Source organism: Ixodes scapularis, unplaced genomic scaffold, assembly GCF_016920785.2.
Source record: "Ixodes scapularis isolate PalLabHiFi unplaced genomic scaffold, ASM1692078v2 PGA_scaffold5__190_contigs__length_132052651, whole genome shotgun sequence".
Classification (NCBI taxonomy): domain Eukaryota; kingdom Metazoa; phylum Arthropoda; class Arachnida; order Ixodida; family Ixodidae; genus Ixodes; species Ixodes scapularis.
This window is the reverse complement of record NW_024609880.1, coordinates 122,518,546-122,534,436: the sequence shown is the minus strand read 5'-3', so window position 1 is coordinate 122,534,436 and position 15,891 is coordinate 122,518,546. Positions and strand designations below refer to the sequence as shown.

The 15,891-nt window shown below is 47.6% G+C and overlaps 1 protein-coding gene across 1 annotated transcript; it reads right to left on the bottom strand.

Annotated features, from left to right (window-relative positions):
- Nucleotides 1-201: 201 nt before the first annotated feature.
- LOC8026217 (transcription termination factor 5, mitochondrial) lies at nt 202-15,515 on the bottom strand. The gene is given in 7 exon segments (XM_029981944.4): nt 202-1,771; nt 4,341-4,511; nt 7,577-7,771; nt 9,046-9,309; nt 14,061-14,342; nt 14,344-14,404; nt 14,916-15,515. Coding segments are annotated over 7 exon segments (1,701 nt in total). The 5' UTR covers nt 15,353-15,515; the 3' UTR covers nt 202-1,480.
- Nucleotides 15,516-15,891: the final 376 nt, after the last annotated feature.

Sequence of the window (15,891 nt, the reverse complement as noted above, 5' to 3'; positions counted from 1 at the left end):
TGAAGTTCAGTTGGTTTTTCTCTACATACCATTGGCTTAATTTTATATCTGCCATACTACATACCATACTCCTTTTACAACACACCAAAATCTTGGTAAAAATCAATGTCTGTTATAACGAACTTGGACTGTATGTCTTTCATTGTCTAGCTGCACTCGTTCACCAGTCATGGAGAGGAGCAAAAAAAAAAGAAACACACAAAAACGAGACATATTTATTTGAACACCGGTGCCCTTTAGAACACCGAGACAACTTATACTCTCCTCAACTGAAACAGCCATTTGGGGAAAGTAAGGCGAGTCTGGCCCGCGGAGCCGAGACGTCACAACTAAAACTAAAACCTCCGCAGTGCTCTCGCATTTTAAGCATTCGATACGATATCTAAAAATCGATGTCTAAGGTTGTTTTCCAACACGTCAAACATTTGAAGGGTACCACCTCCTCCTTTCAAGCGCACAGCACCCCCCAGATTATGAGGAGGCCCCAAAAGCCCTTGGCTCAACCGAGCAAACATTTCGCGAATCTTCGGCAGGAAAGCTCATCGAAGTATGACAAGTTTTCTTTCCGAACTAACTAAGCAACTTAATTTTCCCTCCACATGGACATTAGTAAGGCACCTGAACAACTGCTAAACTACTCACAACTCCAGGCAAAGCTGTCGGCAGCTAATTATACTCCAATTCATCTTACGACGCACTGCAGTGGGCACTACAAGCCATCGGAGCCAATTCAATGCCAGGGCAAGGTCATGCAACCTTTAAATATAGACAGCAATCTGCCGGGTGCACAATCACACGACACTATTGTGACACTGGGATTATCTTCGGTGGCTCATAGCATCCTCCGCAGTTTGTCGTAAGGTGAAACGGGGCAGAGTAGCTAAAACATGAGGTTGTGAAAATGCGTTTGGCCTTCCATTCGTGACTGCGGCGAAATCGGAGCAGCACCTTCCGGTTAGAACATCAAGGCCTGTCCGCGCATTTACACCATAGTGCAACCTCAGCACTACTATACTCGTTTTCCCTTCAAGAACCGTAGTAAAAAAAGTCCAACTCCTTGCCGAGCATTACTAATTTCCCTAATGTAGAGAATTACGATAGAAAGAGGTGTGTTTTCGATAAGATATATGTATTCTTATCAAGATGTATATGCCTTAAACGCCAAAAGCATCGCTCCTTCCACCGACAACCAAATCTTGTCAAAACTACTCTGCATGGTGTATGAACAATGCACAAAAAATCATTTTTCTTGGGGTGAAAGCAAGTATAGTTGGTGCTGGAAATAATGCTGACCTTGCTGATGCAGCACTAACTTCGCGCTATATTAGTGACACAGTGCCAATACAGTCGGCACCGTCATTGCCGTTCGTATGTTGATTTAGCGCCGCGATGCTCGTGCTTTTAAGCTGCCACGTCAGTTTTGCAGTTGTGTTGTTGGAGTTGCAAGCAATGGCTCAATCGGGTATCCATTTGGCATTGGTCACGTGTTTGGTGGAAGAAGTGCGCGACTCTGCTGGGCTGGCCTCTTGTGCACCTTGTGGGTCTGTATGAAGTAGAGGTTCTCCACCGGAGGGGACGCGTCCTCCACGGTGGCGGAGCTCGGCACCTCCATCTTGGTGACCCCCGTGAAGCGAGTCTCTCTCTCCATGAAGTACACGAGGAGCTCGACCAGTTCAGGAGCCTCTCTCCACTCCGAGAAGGGCTGCAGCTCTTCCTGGTCGGGCAGGCTCGCAAAGTGGGCCGACACCAGCTCCGTGTCGTACAAGACCACCTGCGTCGGCGGGCACAAGAGAAACGTGCAATCGGCTAAGAAAGGTACAGTTCTTTACAAACCAAAAAGCAAACAGTGGCGAAAAAAAGAAAGGACAAGAAGACGGGGTAAATAGTGTTCGAGACGGGGTTTAGGCCGCACGTACGGAAGCTTCCTGGCTCGAGACGACGTCCATTCCCCGAAGTGAAGAACCCAGGGGTCCAGTGGAGGTGGGAGAATTGGTAACGTAACGAACGGTTTAATTACATGGTTGCGATACAGTCGTCAAATCCGAGAGAGAACAACGGAGCAGCCTTACGCTCCGCCTTATATAGGGTCCGTTTTCTCCCTCACTCCCCGCCAGGGCAGCAGGTGCGACGTAGCAAACCGCCGCCAAGTGCGTTGCAGCAAAGTCCGCCGCCATGTGCGACGCAGCCAAAGTCCTCCGCAGTTAGGCCATGCCTCTCTCCCTTTCCTGAGCGCACAAACCCACACGCACACACACACGTCCCGTTGACGTCACGGACGCGTTGAGACTTGTTACCGCAGGCCCCGACAAGCGGGCGACGGTCCCGGACTCGTCTTGACTCGTGTCCGCAGCGTTGAAACTCGGAAGAAGGTCGCCGAGGGTTCCATTCTGAACAATAGCCAAAGCTCCGACTTTCAACCGATTTATCTTAAAGGAACGCATATCGACGTGAAACTGGAACACATAGTCGACTGTCGCAGACTGTGGCAGATGGCTTTGTGTTTTTCACGTTCTTATTTCACAACAGTATGCACTCCTTCGAAATAAGTCAGACGAAAGTCAATGCTCCGTCTGTGTACCCCGTCCTCTCACACTTAGCTTAGCAGCGCTGTTTATTTCTCGTAACAGTGGGCAGACACCAGCTCTCCCGATTTTCTACTGTACTGCTTTACAAACCGCTTCAGACATGATAAGTGGAATGTATGCGTACAAGTGTTCTAGCCAAGGCCCCCGATAAAATTCACGCTTCGCTTTTTTTAAAAGTACCGATGGCCATTGTTCCGCCAATGTCTGAGACGCCAATTGCTTCCAAGGGTCGCACGTGGCATGCGTCTCGTGCATTGGCGCATCTGACATTACTTCTAAGACAAACACAAACCCATCAAGGGGCTTTAGTCTTAGCCGTTAGCCAGACTTTCCAAGAGGCCGAGCACATGTTCAACCTCTGGAAAAAAAAAAGCGACAACTTTTCATTCCCAATATTTATGTTTGACGCTTCTCAACCTGAACAGCTTGCAAGCACTGTATGGGCTCCCGCAAGACAATTAAGAAAAACCATGTGCATTGACTCTTGCTCTGTACAGCGCAATCCACTTATAATGATAACGAAAAAGCCCGAAAATTCATAATGAGAAACAGCGGAAAAGGGACAGGACACAAAGTAGAAGAAGGATACAGGACATACGCTGACTAACAACCAAAGGTTTACTATAACTTCCATGCACGCAGTGGCCCCCACAAGTACAAGCTATTCTTTCTCTTCCAAAAGAGATAAATGCTAATAAAGAAAGAAACAGCGGCACTAGAAGGATGTTGCAAAACGCGTGACCAGAATAAATATTAAAAAAAATCTGACAGTGGCACGAGAAAACAATAAGATCATGCGCTGCGTACACTCATTATGTTGTTCAACCAACCAGCCCAGCAAGGTATCCTGTTACACAAAATTCAATCGTTATAACCGACTATCTTTGTATCTAGACTAGAAACTCCAGAAACTGATTGTCATAAGCAGTACATTATTATATGTGGTATCGTTATAAGTGGATTGCACTGCACTATGCCTTGGGAAACAAAACCCAATCACTGAACGGCTTTTGGAAACACACAGACTGCTAACGAGTCAAAATGCAAAAGCATTCGTATACGTAGCGTATTCCTCCAAGCTGCGCGCCGCACTGAGCCCGGCCGGACGACCTCTGTGGAAGCTGCCCAGGCGGGCTCTGCAGCCGGCCATTCTGCAGAGCCTGGCCACCCTCTCCCTCTTACCAGCACCGGGCCGCTGCACCATGGCAGTGGGGTGGCGTTTCTTTGAACTATGCCGCGCGCCAGCCAATGGGAGTTTATCCATCAATTCACTACTACAGACCACAGGCTCCGCTCCATCACACAGGGGAATTTAGGTGCCGTTTGGCACGGCTTCAAAAGGTGATAATGCCGGTTCACTCAATGGGACAGTTAATGCTTTTGCATTAAAAACCCGACCGTGAAAGGGTTAAAGCGGCCAGTAACCGTAAAGCCTCAGGCACACTCCTAATACACCATACAGAAGACGGTCTGCAGAGGCTGTCAGAGACGTGTCTATTCCTTGCATGACGGTCCCATCAAAGTGGCCACACAAAACCCGTCTGCAGACACGTTCGAAGTATACATACTACGCATGAAGAAAACATGCTTCAGACATGCGTGAGGCGTGACTGCACGTGATTTTCTCAACATGCCTACAGCGAACACTGTGACTTCTCTTTGATGCATAAACAGCGTGATTGCGGCTTAACACCATCGACTTTCAGAAGTACGAAAGCTATAAAAAGCAACAAAAAAAATAAGAGGAGCCCTTACCTGTATTCCATACCAAAGCTGCTCCTTAGAGACCCCCTTGGCCAGGAGGAAGTCCACCACCCGGCGGGCGTTCAGCAGAGAAACCAAAGTGCTGCACGGGTGATGCGCCAGCCGCTCCTTCACCTCAACTTCGTCCCGGTTCAGCAACTTGGACAGGAACTCCACCGTCTCCTGGAGCGGCCGTTCGTGACAGCACGCCAGGCAAATGTCGATCCGGTTAAGGCCGGTTTGCATACTTGCGACTGCTTACGACCTTTCGTGATTTGTTACGACGAGAGAATGTGCTGGCACGCGGGCACCATCTACGAGGCAGCCCTGAAACTGCATTTCATCGGAGCGAAGGTTTTGCGGTATTTGCGACATGGAATGTATGTGCTATCTATGAGAGACTGCTGTTTGAAACATTGTGAAGTGTTTTTCGAGCCACAAAAGAAAGAATGATGCACTAAACAAAAATAGGAAATATACGAAAATTGCGAGTGCTCCACGGCCACCCGACAGATGGCGCTAGGGTGTAAAAGATCTTGTAAGAGATCAGAAGAGGCCGTAATGCACTCAGTCGTGAGCAGCTGAAAGTCCGTGAACGAGCCTTTATTTGCGTTTCATTGTTTGTCGATGAATTCAGTCGTGCAAAATTGTTCCAGAAGCTGGGACTTGTTGTAAAAGACCAAATTAAGCCAACCTGACTTATTTATAGAAGAATAACAATTTAATTGGACATTTTGTCTCCCATACAGGAGACATGTGCCAGTGACGCCAAGGTGGCAGAAATAAAAAGACACGACTACTAGCCCTATATAGGGAGGTCCGCCTACACTTTGGGAAAGGGCCGCAGTTGACACTGCAGGCATGATGAATCGCTCTGGGCAAACCACAACTTTAGTATCTCTCCCGGTGGACAGCCGAGGATCCCCTCCCTGTTTTGGCGTGAACGTAATTAAGAGGCGTAGAAGCCCATAGAATAGTAAAGAGCCTGTAAACAGTAATCTACATACAGTATAGGCCACTTACAACATAACCGCTTATAGTGCAGGACCGGGTATAACGCGGCTTTTTTAAACCACCGGTTCGCCTCCCACAGAACTCCATGTAATTACATACCGCTTAAAATGCAGGCGCGCGAAGGGAAATACCGGTTATAGTGAGGTTTCTGGAACAACCCGCCGATTGCGCCGACCGACCGGCAGAGCGAACACGCTTCCCTGTGCGACACTAGATAACGGCGCTAGCCGCAAGCGGCACTCGCGGGGCGAGGAGGTTGCTCGAAGAAGCGGCGAGAAGCGAAGAGAGAGGCTTCAGTTGCCATAGCGACGGAGGGACGCACGCACGTGTCGTTCTCGTACGTGCGTCCCTCCGCTGCGTTGGAAACAACCGCAACGACAGACCAATCGCAGGTCGAGGAGACGTGTTTGCGAGTGTTGCATGCCGGTCGCGTGCCGGCTTCTTCTATCCGCAAACATGGTGTCAATTGTGATCGTCGTCGTAGACGGCGTGGTGGAAGCTCATCGTTCCGCGTAAAAGCGCTATCCTTGACTGTGAATTTTTGTTGTGTGTTGCAATGATAACCCAGCACGTACTAAAAGGGAAGATCCACCTACTCGTGCGGCGATGTCGTGGCGGCACTCTCAAGACGGCAGAAACGCCCGTGTCGTCGTGCTTGTTTACTTCGACTACAGTGGTGCTTTCTAAGCATTTGTGTTTTCAAACATCGCCCGGATTTCTTATTTGGAGCATTTCATGCCTGCGCTCAAGTTGAAGGTATTACTGGCGCGTACCTATAAAGGATGCCAATTTTTACGCGTTTTCATCACCGGAGAAAAGTGATTAGGGTTCGCAATCCTGAACGCTCGCAACGTCTGTCCGGAATTTGCGAAACCGTTAAAAGGCTGCGCCAGGCAAAAGTCACTAATTTCTTTCAAAATGTGTGACACACTTGAGAGAGAAGTGTAATAGTCTGGTGAAATAAAGACTTTCCTCAAATTAAGCTTTATTTTTTATCTAATATAAAATAAATTGTTTTACAAAGGTAAGTTGTCTCATGGCATGTATTTTGGCCTGAAAAATTGATGTTTTCGTTATAACGCAGTACCGCTTATAGTGCGGATTTTCGCGACTCCCGGGACATACGCTATATGCGGTCTACACTGTATTAGGGAATATCTGGCACATAGAGACATCGACTGATGGCATCTGAGCCATCGATCAATGGCTCAGCATCTTGTAAAATAGCGCTTAAGATGAATGACCACTTCACTTGGGGGAGGGCCGAGGAAATTCGGAAGCTTGGGGAACACCTAAGGGTACTCTGGGGATACTCCTGGGTTCCCAAAATCCAGTTTGGGAACCCATGATCAAGTATATAATCTTAAAGGGGTGGTGCAACGATTTTATGATTAAAACAATTTGCATCTCGTCATTTTTACGTTGTTTATCGTATCCCAGAGGATAGAAAAACACTTCCTTTATTAAAAATGTCGCGATTCCGCTGCATAATCGCAAAGCAAAAGTCGACCTTTTTCCCCCACCTGCAGCCCCAAGTGGCAGCCGAAGGAACTGCGGCGGAAAGATTACGTGACCTCGCTCGGCTCTAAGCTGCAGCATAGCGCCCGCTAATGTACGCAGAGAGAGGGAGGGGAAGCGTCCTCCGAGATAGCACACGGGAAGCTACACGGCACTCCGAATGACGTCACTGGGAGTGTGACCAGGTGTGACCCTGAAGACTGGGAGTGAGTTGAGGGGTGCCCGAAATGCCAATCTTTATCTTTTTTTTACGCAACAACTAGGACACGCAGGCGAAATCGGTTTTCTGTTCTTTACTTCAGAAGTGTCAGGGGGCAACTTCCAGAAATCTTTGACCGAAGTCCGAAAATTGTTTAAACATCCTACCTGAAAAGCAAAAGTCAGGTTCATTGCATATTTTTGTCAAATGGGGACAGAATGCCATCACACTGTTGAAACAATCACCATTTCGTAAGACTACCCGCAATTCCCGCAATTCCCTGACAAGTCAATAATTATTCTAGACTCAATCAAAAGAAACCAGAAATCATAAACTTGGATTGAGCGCGTTGGTAGTCAATTCAAAAATATACGAAAGAGTCAGAAATCATAGCGTCTTGCTGCTTCAAGACGCCTCGCGTAACATTTGGCGAAACTGCAAAAACACATTTCTTTCTCTAGGAACTTCCTCCAAAGGTAATGGAACTTCCGGGTTCACTCCACACAATATATCGTACCTGCGAGCGTCCCCTGTCGCTACCGCTGTAAAAGACTCGCGCAAAGTCCTTCGAGCCCATGCTGAGCACGTGCATGGACACTCCTGCTTCATAGCCAAGGTGCGAAAGCAGCTCCAGGCGGTGCTTGGCCTTGGACGCGTAGTACACCAAGTTCAGGATGCGGGGGCACTCCTTGCGCACCTGGAATTCCGCCACCTGCGAACGCGTTGACCCCACACCTCCATTATTGCCTTCAAGGCTTCGGCAACGACGGAGGCCTAAACGACAGCGAGCGGAGCGTGCAAGTGGCTGTCCGGACCAACATGACGAGTACTCCCCGAGCCTCTGTCCAAGAACGCAAGCAAAGGGACGCTTCCCCCCCTCCCCGGGCAAAAGGTGCGCGCCAACAAAGACCACTATTGGAGGAAAACTCGACTTCCAGTACGGCAAATGCCGAGACTGCAGAAAATGTGTCTCGTTTGTGCGGCCCTTTAGATACGGTTCCCGAAACGGGTCTTCAAGTGGGGTGCTTAGCGTGCCATTCTATCCGTGCACTGAAAGCGGTCCCGAAGCGGCAACAAACGACGTCCAAAACCTGGAGTGTCGCGCTGCCGAAATTCGCAATCCCAGCGGTTGGGTGTAGGCGTTCCGGCAAAAACAACGGGAGCCAATGCAAGCGTTGATGCGGTCGCGAAATCTCGGTTCCCGGCTGTGGAAGCTTCCCTGGACTGTTGTGCTGGAGAGAGAGACTTCAGGCAGAACACGCGTTTGCCGCGTCCACCAGCACCACCGCGACACCACTGGGATTGCAAATGGTGACGGCGTGACACTTCTAAGACGTCGTTGGGCAGAACTCGAGGGACCACTTTTTGGGACGCCTTATCCCCTTACCTACTAATAATGAGTGTAATTTGTGCCACCCATTGGGGGCTGCAAAGCCGAACCATGAGCGTGACTCCCTGGCAGATGGCGAAACCACCCCTGTTGCCTTATTTACCCTGGGTAGTTTGCTCGTCCATTTTGCCATTTGACAGAGAGAGAACGCTCTATTTAACAAAAAAAATATAAGCAGTCGCTCGTGAGCGTTCGCACTAAAACAACGTGGCTTCGGCATGGAGGTCCTCTCTAGCCGACTAAGAGATGCTCAGGCATATGCGACGGCAAATCCTTCTTTCCGATTTTTAGGAGTCGGACGATAGTTTGATGGGCAGCGACGGGAGCGATAGAAACCACATGAATCCTGCAAGAGTTCCATCAACTTTGGTGGCTGTGCATCAGTGGGACTCGGACCAGAGGTCCTGATTTAGAGCAAGATACGACACCCAGAAGTCGAGAAAATGCTTTTGTCCTAATTTAATGCAAACTGCCTGTTTAAAAAAACAATTGGCTGTGCGTTCCACGGAGAAAAAAATGAGAAGAAGACAAGGGGTTAAGCACACCAGGCAGAGACGCATTCCAGGAACTGGTTTTAGGGACGCGCAAGAGCGCACCTTGTCCAGCTCCTGCAGCCGCGCCGCGATGGTGGCCGGGCTGAGCCCGTAGATGCCGATGCAGCGTGCTGCCTGCGCCTGGGAGATGCCGTATTGGTGCAGGAGGCGCTCCACCCGCACCACGTTCTCGGAGGGCACCGTGAGCAGCCGGGGGCACAGGTTGCCCAGCTGGCGCACGTCCATTCCGGCCAGGTGGCGCACCTGGCACAGCAGGTTCTCCAGGTTGTTGGGGTGGGCCAGCAGCACAAAGCCGTTGCTCACTATCTGCGCAAATGGGGAGTTTGGAAACGGGACGGTCGCACAAACAGCGGTGATGGGGCAAAATAATTTGATGCCCCTTAATGCCGTTTTTTTGCCTCTTAATTTAAGCGGAACGAAGAAATCGATGCAGTTTGTGGCTTCAATCGGGAGTCATTAACTGCTTCGAGGACATTATTGTCTACAATATTATCTTTATTTTGTGCAAATCAATATTTGCTCGTTAGTACATGCACCACTACTGCTAGTATTGTGGCAAGCAGGATAGAAGTGTTGAACTTTTATGCAACTTTGACCCAGTATCGGTCTGTTCACACTTGATTGATGGTAGTCATCAATCAAGGCATCTGGTGGTGTACGCAGCAACGATAAAGTTGTCACTATTTGGCACCCCTTCGAAACAATTTTTAATCGATTGAGACTGCCCCACTATAGGCCCATTGGCAAGAAGTTCAAAGAACACAAGAAGAACGTTGGTCTGGTGGCTGTGGACTTGATGGCTGCGGTGACTAGAGGACCACAGCTTCCTCTATGACTGAATCTGACCAGACAAAGACAGAGCTCAAACATGCGACCCGACTATAGCTTCAATCACATCCCGCCCACACGCCAAATCCAAGGTGGTGGCAACTCAGCTCACAGCACCAGTTTGGTAGATGTAATTGGTCCAAACTATACGAGGGAAGTTAATTAAATAAAGCAAGAAGTTGTACAGCATCGACAATTTCAGTCACTGTTATACCTAGGCCATATACTTTCTGGTTTTTTAACATATCCGTGCAAGCAGCAGTTTTTTTTTTTCAGCGAACAAGTCCTATATGTAACATTTGTCAAACTCTTTTTTTTTTTTTTTTTTACGGTTGTTGACTGTCAGATAGGTCTCCTAAAGTCTCTTATTAATTGAGATTTTTTTTTCTTTTCTCTCAGTGCTGGTTACTTTGACCTTCAGTTTATGTCCACAAAAGTTTGGCCTCGTTGCGCCCTTTTGTAGATTACCCCGTTGAAGGTTGCCTCCTTTTATGTACGCGCAAGTCACTGGGCCTTTTCTGTTTATGATTGGTTTAAGCGCTGAGAAAACATGCACATAAATGAACACCATAATGATGCACTTTTGATGCAGTCTAAATAATCTCATCGGCTTGTTCCGTTGGCTGCATCTGGACTAGAGGTGAAACGGTGTATAGGTCAGTTCGGAGTTCTTCGTGTGGGTTTCGGACACAAGATCTTGGTTGCTGTCTTTATCTTGCCCAAAACCATGCACCTTACCTGTCTCTCGTAATGTTGAGTTTAGAGCAGTCTTGATACCCTCGCTCTATCCAGGTCAGAATGGGAGAACAGGGTATTGGTTGGGAGAAAGGAAAGAAAGGAAACTTTCTTGTCTTGTCGCGAAAATTACTTGAGAACACTTCAAGTTTCGCATCACACGGAGCAGATGGGAGCCACCAGGATGTGAAGAAAAGCTAAAGCTCCAAACAAACAATGCGTATTCATGAAAAGGCAGGCAGTGGTGATAGTTAATCATGATGTTTAAAACCTGAGACTGCGATGAGGGAAAAGACAGGAAAGTTTGAAATCAAAGAAAAAAGGCACAGGAGAGACGTCTTTGCCTGCGCCTTTTTTCTTAGACTTCGAAGTTTCTTCTTTCTCCCCCCACCACAGTCTCGGGTTTAAAATATCACGATTGTGTTTCAGATGTAAATAAAAGTGGAACCGCTACTCCTCTTGATTGTTTCATTCACAATTTTTTTCCGTCGCTAAAAGCCGTTTAAGCGCCTGCTTGAGACAATTTATCGCAATGCATCAGTATTTTGGAAATAAACACCAAAAAACATCCACTGATTTTTTACGTAAATGAACACCAGGAAGTATACGGCCTAGTTATACCCTTCCTCTACGAGGTGAATGAGATTCCCGCAAAAAGGCCCAAAAAGTGAATCAAGCATGTTTAGAATTCCGGCGCCCGATAAATTGGTCGGTGGCTATTGGCCTCGAGATCGACCTAGAGGTGGCGCTACGGTCGCGCTATCATCATCATCAAAGCGGGGATAGGAGAACGGCCGCCCCATAGGCTTTCCACGTTCGCGCGCGAGACGGCGTAGATTCTTGCGTTTAGTTTGTCACATACTATAGGTGAGAAAACTATTCTAGCGGTAGAGGATGCGGTACTGTTCGGTGCTTCAGTGAAGATCGAATGGTGTTGCCAGCGTGCGGCCTAAATTTATATAATCACTTCTGTGGGAGCGTCGTCTGCTCTATGCAGACGTTGGAAAGCATGGATCACCACGACTGATGCCTGTTTCCGGCTGAACTGGAATATTTATGTTAAATATTTGTTTCTTTTAAAATGGATGTATCGGTTCATCAGCGCGGGAATTAAAAGAAAAAGCCATAAATTCCAACCCAGATAACATAATACTGGTACTGCGGGCTGTGAAATCGCAGCTTCTATGTTTTTATTTCAACTTCTAGCTTTTTCAGTAATACAAATATTTGGAATGAAGATAAGTTAGCGCTGTAATGGAAATTACTACACTATTGAGTTCCTCTGCCCTCTTACTGTGCCATAGTGCGGGTAAGTTTTTTGGAGTCGGATCAAATCTACTGCGTTGCGACGAGGAGAGAGTGTCTCTTCTAGTTAAGATCAGCAAATTGCACGGTTGACAGGATAACGGAAACAAGTGAAAGAAACTGTTCTAATATATCTGCCGTGACTATAAAAAACGAGTGTAACCGAGCAACGCAGCAATGTTTCTGTTATTAAATGCTTTTCTCGGTAGTGCGAGTTCACCCGCTTCAATTTTCTTGGTGAGGGCCGCGGATGTCAAGAGGCTAATACTATAAATTTCTGGATAAATAATCTTGTATTCAAACACAGTAGACTCTGCGATCCCAACAAACGACGCGCACCACGACATAGACAGCATCGGCCGCAGTGATACTATTTTACTAGCGACCTTCACGAGACTTTCCGAACAGCCTCCGCCCTCACCTAATGTATATCGGGATTGGGCAGTTCATCGATTAACTTTCAAATTATTCAAGTAATGCTTCAATTGCAATTTTTTTTTGACGGTTAATTTTAGTCTTGCGCTGGAGAAAGTCAACAAGAAGTAAAAAATGCCTGCTTTAATATTCTTGACGTCTCTATTTCTTTTGTGACACAGGCTTGCACGGTAAACCACTTCAGCGTGCTTTTCATTACTGTTTAAATAATAACTTAAACAATACTTCATTCTAAAAGACTTCCCGTGTTCATATTTATGTAGGACACACAACATGAAGTTTAGAATGGGAATGCAATATGCCATTTATGACACAGTAAAACCAGTAAAAAATGAGTAGTTTTAACGTCTTTCACGCAATGTTACCGGCGAAAAATCAGCATACGGATTTATTTATTGATTAATTTATTAAAGGATAGCGATCAGTCGGGTTAATTTTCTAATCGAACCACAGCCCACTCAACATTCAATGATTTATGAAAGCCGCGGTTTGTGCGAGATAACAAATATACGTGGGACCAGCGATTGTATACAAACCAACACACTAATATTATGGAAGCTTTCGACTTCCTAATAATCGCTTTGCTGAATTTCTACGCATGGGAAACGATACGACACAACCTTTAGTAAGAAGAAACGGCAACAAAAGCATAAAACATTTAGTAAGGAATGTCAAGCTCAGCCTGAAACAGGCTTGCGTCGTCGGGATCCATGCTTCTGAGCGTGCGCCCGTAGCAGACGACGCACGGCGGTATCCCCGCTTTCGCGCGTTTCCAATTTCGGCCGCACGGTGGCGACACGGTTCGATCTCGAGGCGAATACGTAGAAGCAGTTGATAATGGTAACTCACTCCAGTCAAAGCAGTATTCTAGCATATTTGAGAAGGGTCTGCAACATCCTTTATCCAGGAAACATGGAATATCTAGGTTTCACCGGCAGACTGCTCACAGTCACTGTCGGCTGAAGAAACACAGGATGCAGCAGTTCCCACACACCTTATCGCTTCCCAGTCAAAGAGACTGCAGCATTAACTGATAAGGACGCCAAAGAATGAACTGTGAAGCAAGAAGTGCAAACATAACCAGCCACGCTCTGTGTTTGTTAAAGAGATACTGAACTGAAATTTGAATTTCGCAAAATAAGGCCGCAGAAGCGTTGAACAGGATGCTACGAACTCCAAAACATCACTTAACATCAATATCTCGAAACGGATGGCTTTTCGAAAAGAAAGGTGCGATCAAGCAAGGTCTTTGAATTCATTGTCCTAAGGGAGAATTTGAGAATGAGGGGAAGCGGCCTCACTTCGGTTCACCAATTCGACGGGACGTAGCGACGAGGAGAGGGAATGGGAATCGTGATTCGACTAATCTCGTTGGCCTCGTCGGCCAGGTTCGACTGCGCACTTCTTTCCAAAAAAATAGGGCAATCTGTTAGAGATACGCAGTGTCAGTGATGTTTTGGGGTTTTGCAGCATCCTGCCTATTCGTCCAGCCTTGTTTTGCGAGCTCAAAATTTCGGTTCAGTATCTTTTTAAGCTGTCAGTGAACATACATACACCCACCCAGTGGCAACAATAGGGGGGGGGGGGATTGATTTGGGTGCAGCAGTCAGGGGTGCAGCTGGACAGTGAAAAAGGGGGGGAGGGAGTGGGGTGATGCAGCGAGCCCGGGGGGGGGGGGGGGGGGGGGGGGGGGGGGTGTCACGGCAGGCCATTTGCTCGCGTGCGGCTGACCCTAGTGATGCCACTGCACCTACCTTTTTGCAGGTGAAGTTAAAGTTGTTGGTAGCGATCTCAATGGTCCTCCGGAGGAATTGCAGGCTTCTGTTCTCCACAGACGGGTACTTGGCGATCAGGGCCGCCACCTCCTCCCTGGAGCACTTGAGTCGCCAGCTTAGGTAGGAGCGCACCACCTCCCGCTTGACCGCCTTCATGCTCATGGTGAGCGTGTAGTGCAGAGGCAGCCTCGACAGGATTTCGGCCTGGACACTCTGCGGGCAGTCCAGGAAGGAAAGCATGTGTACCGCCGGATCCGTCTCCGCTGGGAATCAGCCGGTGGCGCTTCAGCACGTATGCCGGTTTGGCCACTATATCCTGGAACCTGCGAGTGCAGATTTGGGGACGTTGCACACTTGCTTCGAAAGTGAAGTTCAAAGTCAAGACTTATAGCGGATTTCGACGAAGTTCATCTTTTCAACAGTGTGGCCAGCCTTCTGAAGAAACATTTATATTTATTCAAAAAATGGTACAGGAGCAATCAAATTACCTTAATACATTTTCAGAAGCACATTCAGTGTCCTAAGCCGAACTTAGAACAAAGGTGAACAGAAACTTGCCAAGTTTCATTTTGGCTCACTTTTGAAAAAAATCGACACCCTGCTCTCCAATTTGGCATCGCCATCGGTTAGGATTCCAGTTTTTGGCTCTGCAAACCTGCTTATATGTTCTCAAACTTGGAGTTGTTTTGCTCCCGAAATTGATGCCCCATTTGGACATAGTTACCTAGCTCCGCGAGCATACCTTCTTTTTTTTTTTTTTTTATAGAGTCAAACACGTCTTACTTTTACGTCATTGACAAATACCAATATCAGTTCGCTTTAGTTTTGGCTCACCCAACTACTTTGCCAGGGGTCACAGTCTTGACGCCCATCTCCTCCAAATTATGGTACCGCTGCTCCGCCGTGCCGAACTGGAAGCTCAGGATTTCGGGGTGCTTCAGGATGTCCTTAAGCGGGAAGAGTGCCTTGAGAATGCCCATGTTCTTCACCAATGTCTCCTGCTTGATGTCGAGTAGCTTTTTGTTCCTCATCAAAATGCTCGTCGCACTAGACGTGGAGCACTTGAGGTGGTCGACTAAGAGTTCAATGCGCTCATGGGTTTGGTGAGCGAGACTACCTTCAGGTTCATCAACATACCCTGCGTCACTTTCAGACGACGGCGAATTCTGTAGAGCCGACGAGCTTAGGCACATTTTCAGCTGGTTCCCGAAGGGACCCGGGATGCGAGCAAGTTTCCACAACGAGCTCAGTTTGAAACTGCTTGCGAGCATGTTAAACTCACGCGTTAATGCGTTTTGTGCATGGGTTTTTCATGTCTGACGCTTACAGAGGCTTGTCAAGAAAAGAAGTTGAGGTGGTTGAGGAGTTTCCAAAACATTGTTGCACACGGAACGACGGAGCATGGAAACGATGGAAACTTTCTGCGACCGCCATTTTGCCGGGCAGCAGCGACGCCTTGCGGTGAATTTTTAAAAGGGGAGTTTCGGCGGTTTCGGTTTCGTATTCTTGGGTGAACAGGCCTCGGTGAACCACGCGCTAGCTTTTAGCGTCTTCTAGATTTAATTACGAATTCAGTAAAAGTATACCATATTAAAATGAATTGTAAAAACGATGTCAAAACTGTGGCGTAGCTATGTGGCATCACGGACGCTTCACATGCAGCGGACCCAGGATTAAATCCAAAAAGCAAGAAGCGTATCTTTTTTTTTTTCTTTTTCTTTTTTTTTTTCGAGCAACATTTGGCAGAGATTTTGACCTTGTAGGGTGTCGTAGCCGCAACGGAAAACCCCTTCTCCCAGCTCCCATCGGC